General features: G+C 40.9%; 1 protein-coding gene across 17 annotated transcripts in view; it reads left to right on the forward strand.

The window, feature by feature from the left end:
- si:dkey-30c15.10 (uncharacterized protein LOC559353 homolog) overlaps positions 1-19297 on the forward strand; it is a 31246-nt gene extending 11949 nt beyond the window's left edge. For 7 of the 17 annotated variants that reach the window (XM_035642495.2, XM_035642491.2, XM_035642494.2 and 4 more), the window contains 17 exons: positions 181-1269; positions 1691-2025; positions 2142-2236; positions 4158-4287; positions 4392-4527; positions 5468-5656; positions 5789-5915; positions 6218-6266; positions 15037-15090; positions 15176-15208; positions 15608-15632; positions 15835-15944; positions 16357-16410; positions 17214-17300; positions 17611-17718; positions 17816-17964; positions 18344-19297. In XM_035642495.2, coding sequence (XP_035498388.2) covers positions 181-1269; positions 1691-2025; positions 2142-2236; positions 4158-4287; positions 4392-4527; positions 5468-5656; positions 5789-5915; positions 6218-6266; positions 15037-15090; positions 15176-15208; positions 15608-15632; positions 15835-15944; positions 16357-16410; positions 17214-17300; positions 17611-17718; positions 17816-17964; positions 18344-18509 — 2936 coding nt within the window. In that variant the 3' untranslated portion in view covers positions 18510-19297. Of the gene's footprint in view, positions 1-180; positions 1270-1690; positions 2026-2141; positions 2237-4157; positions 4288-4391; positions 4528-5467; positions 5657-5788; positions 5916-6217; positions 6267-15036; positions 15091-15175; positions 15209-15369; positions 15461-15607; positions 15633-15834; positions 15945-16356; positions 16411-17213; positions 17301-17610; positions 17719-17815; positions 17965-18343 lie in introns of those variants that run through there. The other 10 variants (XM_035642503.2, XM_035642504.2, XM_035642505.2 and 7 more) reach the window with 7 other exon arrangements.
- The last annotated feature ends 1620 nt before the right edge of the window (positions 19298-20917 follow it).

Below are 20917 nucleotides of genomic sequence, written 5' to 3' on the forward strand. Positions count from 1 at the left end.
TACCAGATGTGTTCCTATTGTTAAGTAGAGTGAATGTGTTTTCCCAGTACAATCAATATCTTATTCTACAGATTTAAAATATCCTTTGGCTCGATATTAATACTTTGTACATGCACTAACCTTTATGTCGTATGGTGCTTAAGCATTTACTGTTAAGATGCAAGACTAATCTTTCAACAGGTGAAAGGGCAGGTTGTGACTCTGAAGCCCCAGCAGCAACAGTAGAGCTGAAATGCTCCATTGAAGGACAGCTGCACATGGAAGGGAAAGAAAACACTCATCAGAGTAAAGAATTCATTAAGGAGAGTGACCGAAAGGCTTTGGTGGGAAATGAAGAGGAGCGACTGGGGGACGAAGAACCAGAGACTGTATTAGAATTGTCTTTTAGTGAGGATCAGAGTTTCTCCAAAACATCCTTCAATGATGAACAGAGAGTGTCTGACGATGAACTGATGCTCATAGAAACAACTGGTCCACACGAGTCTAACAAGAAGGAAAACGATGAGGTTTCCATTGTAAGGGAACAGAGCAGGGCTGAAATTTTTTCATTTGAAGATGAAACAATGGATGATGAGTCTTCATACAATGACGAGGAGATTGAGCCCTCAACAGATGAGGAGTGTAGGTTGTGGAAATATCCTCAGTACAAGGCATGCAAAAAGGAACAGTCTGTCATGTCTGAACAGCTGCAGGAGGATTTGTGTGCTGAAGAGGAGGAAGCAGATTTGCAATCATTCGGGGAAGAGGAGAAAGGCTTTGGCAGTGTTGCAGGTCACCGTGATCCCTCTGACATCCAGGAATTTGAATGTTGTTTGGGTGATGTCTCTGCTGAGATTGCCGGTTCCTCTGAACTGCAGGAATATGAGAAATCTAGACCAGAGGAGGACTCTCACAAGGCATCTCCTTTTGAAGATGTGACTCTGATAGCAAAACGGACAGATTATATAGAGCTTCAGAGAAAAACTGAGAATGTAGCACAACCAAAGGCAGAGGCTTATGACGAGCCTGTAGACATTGCTATAAATAATTCAGCTCTGAGTTTAACAGAGGTCCAGGTGTCGGGATGCATTTTGACAGAGGACATGGAGCAAGAAGCATTAGATGAAAGGCAGGGTGTTATAAACAGGCCGCCAGACGATACTCACAAGGCAGAAGGAGGAGAGAGCTTAAAGAAAGTTGCCTTTGTCCTGGAGCCTGAGCTAATCAATGACTCATCGCAATCTGATGCTAGGACCTCTTTGGGGTCCCGGGCAGTGACGAGCATGTCAGGTAAGGTCTGTAAGAAGATGTGTGTGTGTGATCACTGGGCTGCCTGAGGACACGATGGAGAGAGGTGGAGCACGTTGGTGAAATTCTTCACCACTGGTAAACTGGGTTTACATTAAGAGCAGCATGTTCACTCTTGCTGCACACAAACACATCTGATGTATGGATCATTCTTTTGTACTGTTGAACATTAACAAAGACTTTTACATGTGTCTTTATAATACTGTAATTTGAGACGTATTGTGTTGGGAGGAGCCCCTTGAGTGTAACAGGACAGCTGAGACATGTTTTTCTTTTATTTTAGAGACTGGTTATCTGGAATCTCACCACCCGCTCTACCTATTGCCAAAACTATAGTCTTTATTGGCCTACGAAAGCAATTTGATCCATTTATATTTAATATTTTGAATGTTTCGTTTCTTAGATGCTGAGCTTAGCTCACATGATGAGACCGATACCACTGAAATAATTGACCGCATGTTCGAGGAGGTGCTCCAATATGCTGGAAGGATGGAGGAAGAGAGAGGGGATGATGAAGGGGCAGAGGACCGCGATAGTGGCATTGGTGCTTCCACAGGAGACCAGCATAGAATGGACACAGAATCTGAGAAGCTGAAAGGTGAAAAAGAGGAAAAGGCCAAAGAAGAGTGTGATGAGAGCAAGAAGCTTGAAAGCAATGGAGATGAGCTGCTCACTTTCCCTCCTTGTGGCATCCTCTCTCCTCTCAGCAAGTCGGTGGAGGCTGTGGTCACCCCTCTGGTAAGAAGAATTTATAAGGGGGGAATTTTCCGGATGAATTAACACTTGGCTAGTTAATTGATTCAGAATCCGGAAAAATATTTACTGTTTATTAATGCGTTTTAAACCACCAACAGCGACTAGCTGCAAGTCAACAATCCAATCCTCCATCCCTGCTCTTGACTCCAGAAGACACCCCCACCCCTCCTGTTGAATCTGCTCCTCTGTACAGGTACAGGTCACAGATTGAATCATTAATTCAATCCAATTTTATTTTTATAGCGCCATATCACAACATACATTGTCTCAAGGCACTTTATATAGTGAGGTCAATATTACAATATTACAGGGAAAACCCAACAAATCCACAATGAGCAAAGCACTTGGCAACGGTGGACAGAAAAAACTCCCTTTTAACAGGAAGAAATCTCTGACAGAACCGGACTCAGTTGTGGGCGGTCATCTGTCTCGACCGGTTCGGGGTGAGGAGGGAAATGGGGAAGAGAGGAGAAGTGGGCAGAAAGAGGGTGGGAGGAGAGACAGGAGAGAAGAGAGAGAGAGAGGACAGTTGTACAACCGCCGCTTTAATCTCTACCAGATTGATACTTATAATTAAAAAATACAATTATGTTGTTGTTATTATTAGTGATGATGATATTAATAATAATAATAACAATAATAATGATGGGTTTGGGTCCTGCAGATCTTGGGTCAGAGATACACTAGGAGAGATAGAAAACACAAACAGGGTTAGTGACATGTACTGTAAACATATCGGGGGATAGAGGGGTTGTATAACAGTTGCTTTAATTTCTACCAGACTGAAACTTATAATTAGTGAAAACTGACATACATTAGGAATACAATGATGTTATTAATAATAATAATAATAGTAATAATAATAATAATGACAGGTTTGGATCCTGCAGCTCTGGGGTCAGATCTACTAGGGGAGAGAGAAAACAGAGTTGGTGACATGTAATATAGATACATGGGGGCAGAGAGAGAGAGAGAGAGAGAGATAGAAAAAGTGGGAGAAGGAGAGCGAGATAAAGAGAGAGGGAGAAGGAGAGAACGGGAGAGGGAGAAAGATGCTCATGATATAAGTTCCCCCAGTAGTCTAGGCCTATAGCAGCATAATAAAGAAATGGTTTATTAAACACCTGAGCAGCTCTAACTATAAGCATTATCAAAGAGGAAGGTTTTAAGTTTAACTTTAAATGTAGAGAGGGTATCTGCCTCCCTGACACAAACTGGGAGCTGGTTCCAGAGGAGAGGAGCCTGGTGGCTGAAGTCTCTGCCTCGCATTCTACTTTTACAGACTCTGGGAACCACAAGTAGTCCTGCATTTACAGAGCGAAGTGATCTATTGGGATAATATGAAACTATGAGCTCTGTAAGATATGATGTGGCTTGATTATTAAGGGCTTTGTAGGTTAGGGGCAGTATTTTGAATTCTATTCTGAATTTTACAGGAAGCCAATGCAGAGATTCTAACACTGGAGAAATATTTCTCTTTTTCTAGTTCCTGTCATGCTTTGTGATGTGCTTTGTCAGACAACACATCTAAATGAACTATTTATATAGCGCTTTTCTGGTCATATAGACCACTCAAAGCGCTTTACAAGAAAAGTCACATTCACCCATTCACACACATTCAAACAGCGATGCTATTCACCACGCTTTTTAAAAATTCATACACATTCATATACTGTCGTAAGAGCTGCCAGAGGCAATTTAGGGTTAAGTGTCTTGACCAAGGAGACATTGGCATGTGGATTGGAGGAAGCTGGGATCGAACAAGGGACTCTACGTCTTGTGCCACAGCTGCCCGCTAAGAAATCACAAGCTCCAGAGTTGTTTGTTATCCATGTTTTTCACCAATGAAGTCTTCACACATGTGACTGAAAGAGCCTGGTTACACAATGTTTGAAATAAAAATGCAATTAAATAATGTATGAATATGTGAAGTCAAACTCTTAGGTGCCTCATAGTTGCTCTGCTGTGAGCCAAAATTTGACTGGACTTTAAGATGGTGTGATGAATACGTTACCATGTTTTTTTTGTGTATGGCATTCCACTCATCCTTTTCTATGAGCATGAGTATTTATATTTTAAACTGTAATCTAATTGGTTGGTTTTGTGATTGACAGTATTGACGCCTATCGTACACAAGTGCAGAGTAAGCTACCCTCCATTCAGCGCATCACACCCGGGGCTCAGAGGCCAGCTCCAGAGAAGTCACACCCTCAACGCTCTGTCAACACCAAGGAGAGAATCACAGTGTGTAGCACAGTGCTTTATTATTGATTTTATATTTGGAGGAAACCAGATTCTCTCAGATCAGTTCTTAACCCATAATGCTACTTGTTGTTTTGTGTGTCCAGGCTCTGAATGAGGAAGCAGGGAAGCTGCAGAATGTGATCAACCAGACCCTGCAGGCTCTGAGCTGTTGTACTGATGAGGAGCACGGACGAGGCTCGTTGGAGGAGGCTGAAGCTGAGAAACTCCTGCTGGTCTCTTGTATGTAGACCTCATGGCTGTTTATCTACATTGTCCAATTTATGTGTAGTGTAGTTAGTATGCATGTTCATATAACTTAAAATAAACAAATTAGAACAGGAAAAAAAGCGAAAACCTTTTATCTGCACAACCCCCTCGAAACACGTCGGACATCGAGGGTGTGCGCGGCCTTTTTTTCTCTCCCCCATCTCCTGCGCTGTGCATCCCATCACTAAGCGGCTTTTCAAAATCCAACTCAGCCAGGAACACTTCCTGTGCATGCTGCTTTTCCCCCACATCCAAGTAATGATCTTTATATTGCAGGATAAATATAGTCGCGGTGCAGTACTTGACATGTGTGTTGCCAGCCTTTTAGTTGTTTTCACTCACGTGGTCTGTTTCAGCCTCTTCGGTTAAAGGCGCGTTAGTGCTGCAAGCTTATTTCCGTTGTGAGCTGCTCAAATGGGGCGAGTAGAGACAGAAGTTTTCGATTAACACCCACTGGTATGCCGTTAATGTAGTAGGCAGATGATAAGCTATTTTTACGTTATACTCTGACATTTTCAATGCTTCCACACTGCGCTCACCGCATTCCAAACTGGCACCTTTTTGATTGCGTCATTAAAAACATTGTCTGGTAGAAATTATTAATATTATCCTTTTCACACATTCACTCGGTGCATCCCTAATGTTCATGTTACTCTTCTTGACGTCTTACATGTTTTAAGGGAACGTGTTGCCTCTACAGCAATTGCATTATTTTAATATTTAACATATTTTATATGCAGTTTATTAAAACAATATTAACTCCACGATAGCAACAAAACACATACATAAATGTATCTTTTTAGGAATGTTCTGGAACAAGAAGTGTAGAAATCACTTCCTTTAAATATTCTCAAAACATGTTTTTTAAAACAGTTTCCTGAGTCTTGGTATATACTGTATCTGTCTGTTTCAGGTGAGAAACGCTCTGCCCTGCTGGCGGAGGTGTCCAGACTCAGGGAGGAGAGGAACTCTGAGCTTGGAGAGGTAGCAGGGGAGGATGGGGAGTATGTTTCCCAGCAGCCCTGCAGAGGGACCATCAGCATCACAAACATCCAGCTACCGCTTAAGGTTGAATTTGTCTGCTCCTCCCACAGCCGCACAGGTAACACAGCAAGGTGTAAAGTACCTCTTAAGGTTACTCAATCAAGATTTTGAATTTCTTCAATAAAAACTTGATTAACACAAATATGGTGGTTGACCTCGTCTCTGAAATTTCTGTTTATTACCTGTTCAGGTCGGCCAAGTCACTACTTTTTCATCCTGATCCGCTACGGGCCCTGCAACATCATCGCCACCCCACTGGCCACAGCTACTGATGCTCAGAACGGAGACACCATCTCCTTCCCCACCTCTGTAACTCTGTAAGTTGCAGTTGTTTTTTCATTTGATCGCCACCACTCCAAAAATAAGTCCAGTTTCTCAATTAAAATGTATATTTTTAGATATCTAATGAATGGTCACATGAAGACAACTTTGACCATAAAAGGATACTCTGATACAAATCATATAATTCTACTCAGATTTAATTTTGAGCTTCTGAAATATGGTTTATCTCAATTTTTTCTTTGGAATGTGAGTTTAGTTACTAAATCAGTTTGATTCTTTAAATAGAATCTATAATGAAGATTAAACCTTAGCTTGTTTTGTCTCCTTGACATTTCAGGAAGGACATCCGCTCATCCTTCGAGATTGATGTAGAAGTCTACAGTCTGGTGAGACAAATATTGGCATTTTGATTTGCAGTCGTTCTTTGTTAGATATTCATTTTAGTGGTTGGAACCACAGATTCTCTATCATAACTCATATGTACAAGTTAACTAGTATTATTCATACCCTTTATGTTCCTTAAAGGTGACATACTATGCCCATATTCAGGTTCAAACTTTTAATTTGGGTTACCACTTCAAAAGGTTTACATGCTCTAATGTTCACAAAAGGCATCAGTGTTCTCATACTGCCCATTCCTGCAGCTCCTCTTTTCACCCTCTGTCTAAAATGCCTGGATTTATTTTAGCTCCCCCTCCCGATAAATCCCAGTCTGCTCTAATTTGCCAACTTCACCAGAGAAGTGGAGATTCTCAGATTGCAGGGGGGCTTACCGTAATTTCCGGACTATTGAGCGCACCTGAATATAAGCCGCACCGACCGAATTTAAAAAAAATAATTATTTAGAACGTAAATAAGCCGCACGTGTCTATAAGCCGCAGGTGCCTACCGATACATTGAAACAAATGAACGTTCCACAGGCTTTAAGGAAACACGGCTTGTAACAAAAATAAATAGGCTTTAAGGAAACACGGCTTGTAACAAAAATAAAAAAATAAAACAGTAGCCTACCAAGAAAGTCATTGGTCACTATCTTCCTCCTCCTCCTCCTCCTGCTCACTGAAATCACTGAAGTCATCTCCTTCGGTGTCTGAGTTGAATAGCCTCAGAATTGTTTCATCCGATGTTGGATCGTTTTCATTGTCGCTCTCGTCACTTTCCTCCGGAGGCAAACTCCCCGCTGCGCTCATGCTGCCCTCTTGATCACGCAGCAGTCTGGCCTTTTTAAACCCCGTTGATGATGGTGGATTTTTTGACAATGCTCCAAGCTTTCAGGACCCACTGGCAGACTTGAGCATAAGTTGCTCTTCGCATCCGTTTTAGTGAAGGATTTCTCCCCACTTGTCATCCAAGCCTCCCACTGAACACGGAGCGCCATCTTAAATGCACGATTGACACTGATGTCGAGTAGCTGCAAATACTTTGTTGTGCCCCCAGGAAACACAGCTGGAATGGAGTTTGTCCTCTTGATGGCTTCTTTCACAGAATCTGTTATGTGGGCCCTCATGCTGTCAAAAACGAGCAATGCCTTGTTCTTGTGAAAGAATCCGCCCGTGCGCTTGCTGTAACACTCCGTATGCCATTCGTGCATTAGGCTTTCCGTCATCCATCCTTTCTTGTTGACTTTCACAACAATATCTCTCGGGAATTTTTCTTTTGGCATTGTCCCGCGTTTAAAAATCACCATAGGTGGAAGCTTTCTTCCCGATGCCGTGCAGCCCAGAACACAGGTGAAGTGCGTTTTTTCATGCCCAGTTGTTTTCAGCGTGACTGATGATTCACCTTTCCTGTTGACAGTCCGAGTGAGAGGCAGGTCAAACGTCAGAGGAACCTCATCCATATTTATGATGTCATGCGGGCCGATGGAATGCTCCGCTATCTTTGCATCAGTGAATTTGTGGAAGTTGCGGGAGCTGCTGACACAGACTCGTCCGTACCCTGATTGACAGGCCTTTACGTCTCATAAATCTGAGACCACGATGATCCACCTCTAAAATCCTCAAACTTAATTGCGGTGGCGATTGTTTTTACTTTCAGTCGGATCTGCACATTTGAAACACCTCGGCCGTCTGCTCTCTGTGTGTTGACCCAGTCTTCGAGCTCATTTTCTAGTTCGGGCCATCTGCTTTTATTCCCTCTGAAAGCTTTCGTTGTCTTTTTGCACTGAGTCAGTTCCTCACGCTGCTGTTTCCAACGTCTTATCATCGACTCATTAAGGCCAAGCTCCCGTGCAGCAGCTCTATTTCCTTTTCCAACAGCCGGATCGATCGCCTTTAACTTGAAAGCTGCATCATATGCATTTCTCCGTGTCTCTGTCATGATGAGGGTGACAAAATGACTAACGCAATCAGAATGATGGGAAGTTTGAGCGCGCGGAAGTTGTTTCACCTTAACTCGTTTGGCAATTTAACTGGTCTAACGAAAATGCAGGGGAAATTCATAAATAAGCCACATCATTGTATAAGCTGCAAGGTTCAAAGCCCGGGAAAAAAGTAGCAGCTTATAGTCCGTAAATTACGGTACTCGAAAAGAGTCCAACTGTGACATCACAGTGGGAGAAAAGCTAAACCAGTTGTTCAGAGCCAGGCTGTAGGGATTTGCCATCACACGTCAACGTCAGGGTGGTCTTTTATCCTAGTTGGTGGGCCAGCATGCTCCACATATACCCAACCTTATATGCACAAACACTGAAAAAGTGATTTTTCCATTATACGTCACCTTAAACACAGATGTTTTTTTTGTATTTTGGGGTTTGTTTATAAATAGGACAATAGTGTTAATACTAGAACTTTCTGAAATATTCAGATAACCAGTTATTCTGTCTGTAACTGGTGATGTTATTGACAGAAGTGTATGATGTGTTATGATGTAGATGAATTCAATTCAATTTTATTTGTATAGCGCCATATCACAACATACATTGTCTCAAGGCACTTTGTGAGGTCAATATTACAGGGAAAACCCAACAAATCCCACAATGAGCAAAGGACTTGGCGACGGTGGAGAGAAAAAACTCCCCTTTAACAGGAAGAAATCTCTGACAGAACCAGACTCAGTTGGGGGCGGTCATCTGTCTCGACCGGTTGGGGTGAGGAGAGAAATGGGGAAGAGAGGAGAAGTGGGCAGAAAGAGGGTGGGAGGAGAGACAGTAGGAGGGAAGAGAGAGAGAGGACAGTTGTACAACCGCCGCTTTAATCTCTACCAGACTGATACTTATAATTAAAAAATACAATTATGTTGTTGTTATTATTAGTGATGATATTAATATTATTAATAATAATAATAATAACAATAATAATGACGGGTTTGGGTCCTGCAGCTCTGGGGTCAGAGATACACTAGGAGAGATAGAAAACACAAACAGGGTTAGTGACATGTACTGTAAACATATCGGGGGATAGAGGGGTTGTATAACAGTTGCTTTAATTTCTACCAGACTGATACTTAGAATTAGTGAAAACTGACACTTATAAATACAATGATGTTATTAATAATAATAATAGTAGTAATAATAATAATAATAATAATGACGGGTTTGGATCCTGCAGCTCTGTGGTGAGATCTACTAGGAGAGAGAGAAAACAGAGTTAGTGAAATGTAATGTAGATACATGGGGCAGAGAGAGAGAGAGAGATAAAGAGAGAGGGAGAAGGAGAGAACGGGAGAGGGAGAAAGATGCTCATGATATAAGTTCCCCCAGCAGTCTAGGCCTATAGCAGCATAATAAAAAATGGTTTATTAAACACCTGAGCAGCTCTAACTATAAGCTTTATCAAAGAGGAAGGTTTTAAGTTTAACTTCAAATGTAGAGAGGGTATCTGCCTCCCTGACACAAACTGGGAGCTGTTTCCAGAGGAGAGGAGCCTGGTGGCTGAAGTCTCTGCCTCGCATTCTACTTTTACAGACTCTGGGAACCACAAGTAGTCCTGCATTTACAGAGCGAAGTGATCTATTGGGATAATATGAAACTATGAGCTCTGTAAGATATGATGAAGCTTGATTATTAAGGGCTTTGTAAGTAAGGAGCAGTATTTTGAATTCTATTCTGAATTTTACAGGAAGCAAATGCAGAGATTCTAACACTGGAGAAATATGATCTCTTTTTCTAGTTCCTGTCAGAACCCGTGCTGCGGCATTTTGGATTTAACTGGAGGCTTTTCACAGACTTATTGGGGCATCCTAGCAGTAATAAATTACAGTAATCCAGTCTAAAGGTAACAAATTTATGGACTAGTTTTTCAGCATCCTTTTGAGATAGGATGTTTCTAATGTTCTTGATATTGCACAGGTGAAAGAAGGCTGTCCTAGAGACTTGTTTTATGTGTGAGTCAAAGGACATGTCCTGGTCAAAGGTAACTCCAAGGTTCTCACAGTAGAGCTGGAGGCCAAGGTTATGCCATCCAAGGTAACTATATGATCAGATAATGTTTCTCTGATGTTTTTAGGGCCGAGTAAAATTACCTCAGTTTTTTCTGAATTTAGAAGTAAAAAATTATAAGTCATCCAGGCCTTTATGTCTTTAAGACAGTCCTGAAGTATGTCTACCTGATTAGTTTCATCTGGCTTTATAGATAAATACAGCTGGGTATCATCAGCGTAGCAATAGAAATTGATGTGGTGTTTTCTTATAATATTGCCTAAAGGAAGCATATATAAAGTGAAAAGTATCGGCCCCAGTACAGAACCTTGTTGTACTCCATGTCTCACTTTTGTATGAATGGAAGATTTGTTATTAACGTTAACAAACTGAAATCTATCAGATAAGTAGGACTTAAACCATTCTAGTGCTGTTCCTTTAATCCCAATGTGTTCTAGTCTCTGTAACAGAATTTTGTGATCGATGGTATCAAATGCAGCACTAAGATCTAAAAGGACGAGAATAGAAAGATGTCCACTGTCTGAGGCCATGAGAAGGTCGTTGGTAACCTTCAGTAGTGCTTTTTCTGTACTATGATGTTTTCTAAACCCTGACTGAAAGTCTTCAAGCAGACTATTCCTGTGTAAATAGTCACATAACTGGTTTGCAACAGTTTTTTCAAGGATTTTAGAGATAAAGGGGAAGTTTGATATGGGTCTATAGTTAGCTAAGATATCTGGGTCTAAAGTCGTTTTTTTGAGCAGAGGTTTAACTACTGCCACCTTAAAGGCCTTTGGTACAGAGCCTGTTAATATAGATAAATTGATCTGATCTAATATGGAATTATTAATTAAAGGTAATACATTCTTAAATAGACTTGATGGAATAGGATCTATAAGACAGGTTGATGGCTTGGATGAAGTGACAAGGGAAGTCAGCTCAGCCAGATCTATAGGGGAGAAGCATTCTAAATATAAATTAGGCGATACTATTGGTTCAGAAGCTACTATACTGGACAGTGTGTCTGTGTTATTAGTGGGAAGAAGCTGGTAAACTTTTTTCTCTGATGGTAATAATCTTATTAGTAAAGAAGCTCATGATATCATTGCTACTTAGAGTTGGAGGAATAGACTGTTCAGTAGAGCTTTTACTCTGTCAGCCTGGCTACAGTGCTGAAGAGGAACCAGGGGTTGTTTTTATTTTCCTCTATTAGTGAAGAATAATAATTGGTTCTGGCATTTCGGAGGGCTTTCTTATATGTAATTAAACTATTTTTCCAGTCTAGGTGAGAATCGTCTAGACTATTGGAACGCCACTTCCTTTCTAACCTACGTAACGTCTGTTTTAAAGCACGTGTCTGTGCATTAAACCATGGAGCTATCCTCCTCTGTTTGACGTTCTTCTTTTTCAGAGGGGCGACAGTGTCAAGTGTGGAACGTAGTGAGGCTGCTGCACCATCAACATCATCATCATCATCAATTTGTGTGGGGGTAAAGTTCAATAACTATCCTGCACTGTATGGACACATGGCAGTGGAGTAAATAACGAAGGAACTTTTTCTTTGAATTTACTAACAGTTTTCTGATAGACACCTGCTGTAATAGAACTTTTCTCCAAATTCAGTAAAGTTAATAATGGAGAATTCAAATCTAACTAAGTAGTGATCCGACAGAGGGTTTTGAGGAAATACTATTAGATTGTCTATGTCTATGCCATATGTCAGAACGAGGTCGAGGGTGTGATTAAAAAAGTGAGTGGTGTTTTTTTTTACATGTTGAGTAAAACCAATTGAGTCTATGAGCGAATTAAAGGCAGAACTAAGACTGTCGTTGGCAACATCCACATGAATGTTGAAATCACCCACTATAATAACTTTATCTGTGCTAAGCACCAACTCAGATAAAAAGTCTGAAAATTCAGATAAAAATTCAGAGTAAGGGCCTGGTGGTCGATATACGACTACAATAACTGGTTTTTGACATTTCCAGCTAGGGTGAAGGAGGCTAAGAGTTAGGCTTTCAAATGAGTTAAAACTATGGTTAAGTCGAGGGTTAAGCAATAAGTCTGCTTGGTAGATTGCTGCTACTCCTCCTCCTCGGCCTGTGGTCCGAGGAATATGAGTATTATTATAAGAGGGAGGTGTTGATTCATTTAAACTAACATTCTTCTGGCTGTAGCCAGGTTTCAGTCATACAGAATAAATCAACGTGCTGATCAGTTATCAGATCATTCACTAACAAAGATTTAGATGGGAGTGACCTAATATTAAATAATCCACATTTTATTGTTCTATTCTTAGGTTCATTTATAGGCTTTGTGTTGATCTTTATGAGATTTGTGTGAATAACACCTCTTTCATTTCCCTTTGGTTTAGATAGTTGAAGTGGTCGTGGGGCAGAAACAGTTTCTATGGGGTTTTGTGGGGGCGACTGCTGTAATAGAAGCGCGGAGAAGCGTGCTTCCTGGTCCCAACTCTGATGAAGAGGCTTTGATGAATTGGGCAGATTAGCAGAATTGCCTCAACAGATTAGGTTTATTCAGTAGTTTAGGTGCTGTGCTGGTTGAAAATAACATGCTGCTTGGTGGGTCGAGCAGCATGCTGGATAGTTTAAAATGTAAGTATAAGCTTGCTGTTAGCTGGCTGTGTTGTAGACAGAAGTAAATATTAGAGGCTGACCCATTTATCGGTTTACACAATCAACAATGCAGAGGAATTGTGAGCCGGTTCTTGTTTGCTTTTTAGTAGAACAAATTATACAAAAAGAGAATAGAACAGAATGACCTAATGCTTTGTTTCTCATACTGTACTCAGTAAATTGTTGAACACTGAACAGCACTATTTTGAAAAACAAACCAATACATAGTATATGATGTTGAGTGATGGGACTAACATAAAGCCTGTTAGAGGAAAAAAGTGACACTCAATATATACAGACATGCTTTTAACTAAACCCCTTGGGCTCTACTGTTGTAAAGGGTTGTTGGTCTTTCACTCATTTACCCTCTCCTCAGTCATCCTCCCATTAGCTGCAGCTGTTGTGTTGATCCACAGATCGCTTGTGTTACCGACTTTACTTGCAAAACATTTGTTACACTATTGGCAAAGAGCGTTAAGTGTGTGTCGGAGACTACGCTACATCCGCTACGGATGGGCGTGAGTGATCGATTCCTCAAGTAGTCCTCGTTTCAAATGAACTTGATTGGTGAACAACGGCATTCAAGTTTTTTGTTGGTGTGTGTGTATGTGTGCATGCGCGCAGCACTTCTGCGCTTAACACAACACTAGATTTTTGGAACAAGCACTTCGCCTCACCATCTGAGAGAAGTTGTCTGACCTACACGATGGGGTTACTGTGCAAGACATGGACGGGACCGCAACGTCGCAAGCGCAGAGGCACTGATAACCCAGCACCTGCCGAAGCTGGATTTATGCTTGAGGCATCGGTGCGCACGGCGACTGTGACGACACAGCAGTTCACAGTTCGTTATACTCGCATACAGGCACTTCAGATTGCTCATGTTACCGACTTTACTTGCAAAACATGTCTCCATCCATTTTTTTTTTTTTTTTTTTGAAGTACAACAACACGTTCACTCTCTGCCGTCACAGAGCAGGTGAGTGTCACTGTGTGTTGCGCAGTAGTCACGCCCCCTAAACAGCGCAGGCCCGACACAGTCACACAGAGACACCGGATTTGGAATAGAGAATATTCATCATAGACATATGAATACCTTAGCACCACCGGTAACGTGACTCACTGACCGCGACTGACGCTACGTTCCTTCTAAATAAAAGTCAACTGACATTTGGCCAGTTGAATGCTTGATTACCGGTGTTGGTAGAGAAGAGTCTGACCGAGCACGGTGCACCCTAGTTAATAACACACAAACCATTATAATCCTGGTCCTTTTTTTTTTTTTTTTTTACACACGCAGTCACTCTGTGCTGTAGGAAAATGTAAGTGAACGCTTGAATTTAATAACTGGTTGAACCTCCGATGGCAACAGCAACCTTTAACCTTAGTTTTATCAGTCCGCAAAATAATTGTCCTAATAGGGTTGTGGAGAGTCGAGCTGCTTTTTGGCAAACCTTGGGCCGCAGTCCTCCCATGGACAGCGTGCTTTATACAACCAGGTAGACTGAGATGTTAACCAGCTCGGGTTGGGGGAGTTAGGCCAGTGAGCCTGGCACATTCACGCAGCACATTCTCACACCATGAACAAAAGGTACACTGAGAGCTGCTGCTGAGAACGAAAACAGCTAAAGCATATTATCATTTTGATTCATAATATTACTGGCAAGCCACCTCTCTCTAGGTGATGAACGTATAACTTATAACTTTGTTTTTTGTTGTTGGTTTTTTTTTTTTCAGCTTCAGTTGATACATTCGCAGCACTGGTAGAGATTAAAGCGGCAGTTGTACAACTGTCCTCTCTCTCTCTTCTCTCCTCCTGTCTCTCCTCTCCCCCTCTTTCTGCCTACCTTTTCTCTCTTCCCCATGTTTCTGCTCACCCCAACCGGTCAAGACAGATGACCGCCCACAACTGAGTCCGGTTGTGCCAGAGATTTCTTCCTGTTAAAAGGGACTTTTTTTCTCTCCACCGTCGCCACGTGCTTGCTCATGTTGGGATTTGTTAGGTTTTCCCTGTAATATTGTAATAATGACCTCACTATGTAAAGTGCCTTGAGACAGTGTATGTTGTGATCTGGCGCTATACAAATTAAATTGAATTTAAAATTGAATTGAATTGTTAAATTGATTTAAAAAAAATGATGTGACTGTTTTTGTGCCATCTAGTCCCACACTTCAGCTGGTAATCAGAGCATGGACCGGAACACCACCAAGTCCAGAGTAAGTAGTTGAATTCCTCACAAATAAAGACCAGGGTATTATTCAATTTTTGTCTAACTCACTTATGGCATCTTTACATTTTCAGGTTACACCGAGAAAACTTCTCAACACTATCACGGTGAGTGTACCATATTGCTTTGTTGTTTAATTTATCCTATTTTCTGATGCTAACTATATAGCATTTCCTAGCTATTCTCCGCTTTGCAATCCCTTGGGTGCTGTCTCATTTCCCCTGAGCCATAGGTAATTTTACTCTGTATGTTCGTTTTTTTCGAGAAGCATCATAAATAAGGAATATGAGGAAAACTGCTCCAAGGAGAGTCAGAGTTTTAGATCTCTGATCCCAGAAGGAGAGGAAGGGGAAAGGGAGGTAAATGAGTTATAGTATGTGATAGTGATGATTATTTTTGGGTCATTATACTGTATATGAATCTTGTATTTGATTGGATATCTACTAAACATTTCAGCCACGGTTTAACACAGTCCATGTTGCCTTAACCTTTTCTTTTGTTCTCAGCAGAGATCCAGTAACACTCTGGCATGTAAGTTGAGTTAATGTTGGTCAATATCAAACATAATTTCCCCCTCATTTACTTAACCCAGTAACTATAACATTGTAGTTTATAATTATAAAAAAAAAATTGTGTGAATTTCATGTGGGGTAGTTCCTCTTTGTATCAAATAAGGCTGGTCACAGGTCATGATGCTGTAAAATATATATTGCTGCGTTTCTTTGTCTCTCAGCTGCTTCTCTGCCTGCTCTCAACACTCGTCGCTCCAGTAACTTTAGTCTCGTGGGCTCTCATAAGATCACCTTGGCCTCACTGGGACTCAGCAAGTTCCCTCTGGATAAGGTAAATATTTGAGAAGAGTTGCTCGCACTATCACACTTGGCCCAAAGATTGTGCCTGAACACAATGCAACACAAATACTGAGCAATATTGGGGGAAAGCAGGATTTTTTTTTGTCAGTTGAATCATTTTTTAAGTAAAAAACTAAAACAAAAAAAACCTTGGCACCAATAGTACAGACAGGTAAATGTGTGGAAATTGTAAATGGAAGGAATGAAAGTCATAGTCCCTGACACACATTCTCTGTGCTTTTTATTTTTGACTGAATAGAGCACAGCACTGCAGGCACCACTACACACTCTATCCCTTTGGTCCCTTCATTATTCTGTTAGAACTTTGTGCACATGGGTGGGTTCACTGGTGATGTAACTTGTCTATCTCCCTCCGCTCTCTCTGTCTTGCTTCCTCTACTCAGATGAAACTTGAAGGCAAAATCAGGAGGCTGCTGGGAGATGAATTTCAGGAAAAGGTTTCACTCTTTTCTCAACAAACAGTGTCACACATTCAACCTCTCACATTCCCCTCTACTCCACTGCCTCAGTTTATTACATTTGTCTGTGGTGAATGTTATTCCTCTCTTTAGTTCAACCTCTTTCCCATTTGAAAAAGAAAATCCATTTGTTATTAAATGACTAAAAGGTAACAACAGAATTACACTCGCGTACCTCCGCCAAGGTTCCTTATGAAACCAGATAGAGGCTTTATTGTCTTTGCACTACTGTCTGACAGTATCACAACATAATTGCGTTGGTACTCCCTGAAGACCACCACTTTAAACCACATTCAAATCTGCTAGATCTTGATATATTTCACCAATATCCATATATTACCTTGAAAATCTGTTGAAAGTGATTTAAGAAAGATTTATGGATTCTCCTCTTTTTATTGATCCGTGCCAAATGAAATGGCTTTTTCCTTGGCCCATGTTCCATCTTTCCAAGTTTCACGGAAACTCGTTCTGTTTTACGTAATCTTGTTTGACGCGTGGTAAAGCACAACTTCCTTGGCGTAGGTGAGAGTTAAGATTTTTTACCACACATTGTGTGGTGTGTGTTCATAGTAAAATTTATTTGCGAAAATATTTGGACACTATTGCAAACTCAGCATCAGGTACATGTATAAATGTCTGATCACAGCTTGACCAGAACAGTTGAATCTCAGGTTGTGTTTCTATTCAAAGAATTCTAAGAGCGTGTTGAAGAAGGTCTTCAACATATTATTGTTGAAGACCAGTTTGTCAGTGTACCTTCCCTCTTCTTCCCCGGCCTGCAGGTGCCTTTCCTCTCTCCTCTAGAGGGCAACATCTATTTACGACTGGACAGCCAGAGTCACTCTAATGTGCAGCACCAAGGCTTCCTGGTCAGTGGCGATTCTGTTACACTCATCTCTCTGGCTACATCACAAACATCTTAACAATGTCATACATACTGTATTAAAATGTTGAGATTTAAAAGCAGAGGGAGTGAGATTTAGACTACACTCCTGTGGGAATATAACTTATTACATATAATTTTTCTGTCTATTTGAATGGAACACTACATATAACATCCATGAATCAAAACAGACAAAATTAACTTTTTCCTTTTAAGAAGAACATTTAATGGTGTGTTTTTGTTGCATTTAGTTGAATTAGACCCATTCTCCTCTGTTTGTCTGGATCTGTTCCCAGACGATATTTGAGTTGATCAGTGGATATGGGGTGTGGCATCGCAGATATTTTGTCCTGGAGAGTTGCAGAATGTACTACTGGAACCACCCCAATGATCGAGAAACCAAGGTATGAATACACCAACAGGCAAAACATTCAGACTTAATTCAACAAACCAGTTGTTTTCAGAAGCTTTGATTTTATGTCCTGTGTGTTCACCCGTCAGGAGGCAGAGGGCAGCATCTCTCTGTCCAGCTCTCCCAGTCAGTGTGTCAGGCCTGTCAAGAGGTACTCGTGTGCTCGACCTTTCACCTTTGAGCTGGTGAGCAACATCCCAAATCAGCAGCAGGACGACAACCAGGAAGCCTTAGCCAAGTACGTCTGAATGAAAGCTCATAAGTAGTTTGTCAAGTGTAAGATAATAAATACACTAACTGATTAGTAGTTGCTAGTAAGAGTTTCAATCAGAACTCAGTGATTTGGTTTTTATGATCAACCTACCTCAAACTTTTCATTGTCTTTGATGTCATACATTTTGACCAATCCTGAATTCATCTTGAAAACCTGTTTACACATACTTGCCACTTTTGTTGACTGTAAGCATGAACTTGCCGCACCCAACCAGTGATGTCGCAGTGGGTGTCAACTTTTGGCAGTTGACGGAGAAACGCTTTCTGTGACATTATCATTGGTTTGTGGCTAGAAACACTCCTGCCGTGTTCTCTGATCACTGGTGTTCTTCTTTCTTGCTCAGGTGTTGGTTTTCAGCCGACACCAAACAGGAGAGATTGGACTGGATGGAGAAACTCAACCAAGTTCTTTTGGACTTTCACACGTGGAACCGAACGTCAGCGACCCAAACAGAAAGTCAGCAGTCAAACGCGTTGAGCAGTGGGAACTTGAGAGAGAGCATTCTGTAACATCACTAAACCCAACATACAAATGTGTAGTTCTGACTGTCTGAGTCCATGAAAGCATCCTGGAAACAGCTTTTATATGGCTCCTAGATTATTAGTCTCAGAGCTACAGGAGATGAGCTTAGACTCTGTTTCACTGTTGAATCCACACAGCCAAATTCTACACACAGAACCAGGCAAAACGTGATGCATCTCATGTTGATTTATCTTAGGATATATTTATATAGATACACTAATAAATATTAAAGGAGAAGGAAATTTTTAACTCTACTAAAATGATGGATGAGAATGTATTTGAAATGGCAGGGAAATATTGTAGGAAATCTAGTTTTCGAATGGGAGCTTCTCCAAGTCATTTAGACACTACCTATTTCTGTTTATTGGTCAGGGCACAATCAATCCATTCTAAATAGAAGTAAATGTTTTTTTTGTTCCACTGAACCAATACATATTTGGCTGTTAATTACTAAAGAAACAACAAATCTATTGTAGGCATGTGTCACTGGTGTCTTGGGGTTGTGCCCTGAAGTGTTCAGTCATATTCCATAGTCCATGATTTGTGTTGCTGCACATATAAAGCCATGTTATATATGTAATGCACCACGTGACAGAAGGGGTGAGGTAAAAGAACTCCAGTGATGATGCTGCTAAAATGAATGTAGTTCTTTCTGATGTTCTGTTTTCTCATGTATTTCCACCTATCAGTCTGTCACTTTGTTATAAATGTGATTCAATTATCATTCTATGCACTTCATGGAAGGTACCAATAAAAAAAATGAAATGGCTACAAATACAGTTTAAAAATGGATATATGTATATAGTAATTTAAAGTTACTCATCTGTGTTATATTCTGTAATATCACTTAGACATTTGTATTAACTTCCTGTGGAAAACTCGTGAAAGTAGGTACGCAATGTTATTTTAAACGGATGAATCCATCTAATGGTTAAAATAACTTCTCATCCCTTTGTTTCTGGCCACAATCTTTCTCTAATTTGTACCTTTACATTCACATGTTAACGAATGGAAAAGTTAAGGAGGCTGAGCCATAAATGTTCTTTACATACAAGCCTGAGAGAGTCTGGCAGGAAGGCGGCTCAGGTCAGGAATGTCAAACAGGAAGTGGTCTTGAATTAGACATCCTGTTTGTCCCACAGCCCCTATGGGTGGAGGCGCTGCTGGATGTTATGGAGCTTAAGGTGATGAGAACAACAAGGGGAGGGGAGCAATTCCTTGCTCTCGGGTCTTGCACGACTGTTTAATCAGCCAACACTGGCTGTTACAGCCTTTTAATACACTGAGCAGTGGTATGGCACCCTTTTTTTCCCTTTTGGTTGTAGAGAATTTACAAATCATAAGGCAATCATTTATAACAGTTACACAAAAGATTTGTGTGGGTATGTCACCTTCCCCTGTTTTAACAGTATTTTAAGCTCAGTATGTAAGGCTAATTCAGACATTTACCCCAAATACATTTCACAAATCTGTCCTTGTAAAACTCAAATGCAAACATTTTATGAAATCTGACCAATAATTTGCTTAACTGATTTTGGTACATCTTGTGAACAATTAAAATTGATGGTCTATTGGTGGTGCTGGAGGAAAGGTGAGTGGGACACCCTGTACTATCTGACTGGCTGGATCCTAGATTTCCTCTTTTAACTTAGTGATTACATTCTGCTGCACGGCTGTGTCGGCATGGAGCAGTAAACTTCCACACCAATTGTCCACCACAAACCACGCCCACTGCAAGCTTAGTGACAAAAACCTGATCAGTTCGTCAATGGGATTTCAGACGGACATTTCAACTTGTTGTAAACACAATATCAGCTAGGTTTTATCGTGCACGATGAATGGTAGAGAGTAGAAAGCAACACAGCCCTGTTGATTATCACAGCCGCACTGGCAATCAATTTATCATAAACCTTTCAGAATTTTTAATTCAGTTACTTTTGGTTCCTGTAATCCTTCACTACTGTGAATGCAAATCACATTGTTGTTCTACAGGCAAAAGGAGTGACTGGGGAGTTCAGGTCAGCTGCCTTTCTGTCCTTGGTGATGTGGTCCCACCCTGACAGGAATACATTCTGCACAACATCCTGGTGTGTCAACCTGTGCCCTGCTCCTTCTCCTGACAACTCTGAAGGAAACTGTTCCTGTGTGGCAAAGATACGGGAGGTGATACTGAGGTGGGTGGCCCTGCTAGCATGACTAAAACTAAATTGTAGATGTCTTTTAGCTTCACCTGAACCTCAACATTCAATCTGAACTGAACTTTTCAGTTCAATTAAAATAAGTTAAAGTATTCACCTATTCCCCTTCAATTCTTTTGAATTCAAGTTTAACATTCAAGCGAGAGAAACAGAAACAGGAAATGACATTGAACTGTCGCCAGGACCTTGGTGTCCAT

This window comes from Scophthalmus maximus, chromosome 7 (assembly GCF_022379125.1).
Source record: "Scophthalmus maximus strain ysfricsl-2021 chromosome 7, ASM2237912v1, whole genome shotgun sequence".
NCBI lineage: Eukaryota > Metazoa > Chordata > Actinopteri > Pleuronectiformes > Scophthalmidae > Scophthalmus > Scophthalmus maximus.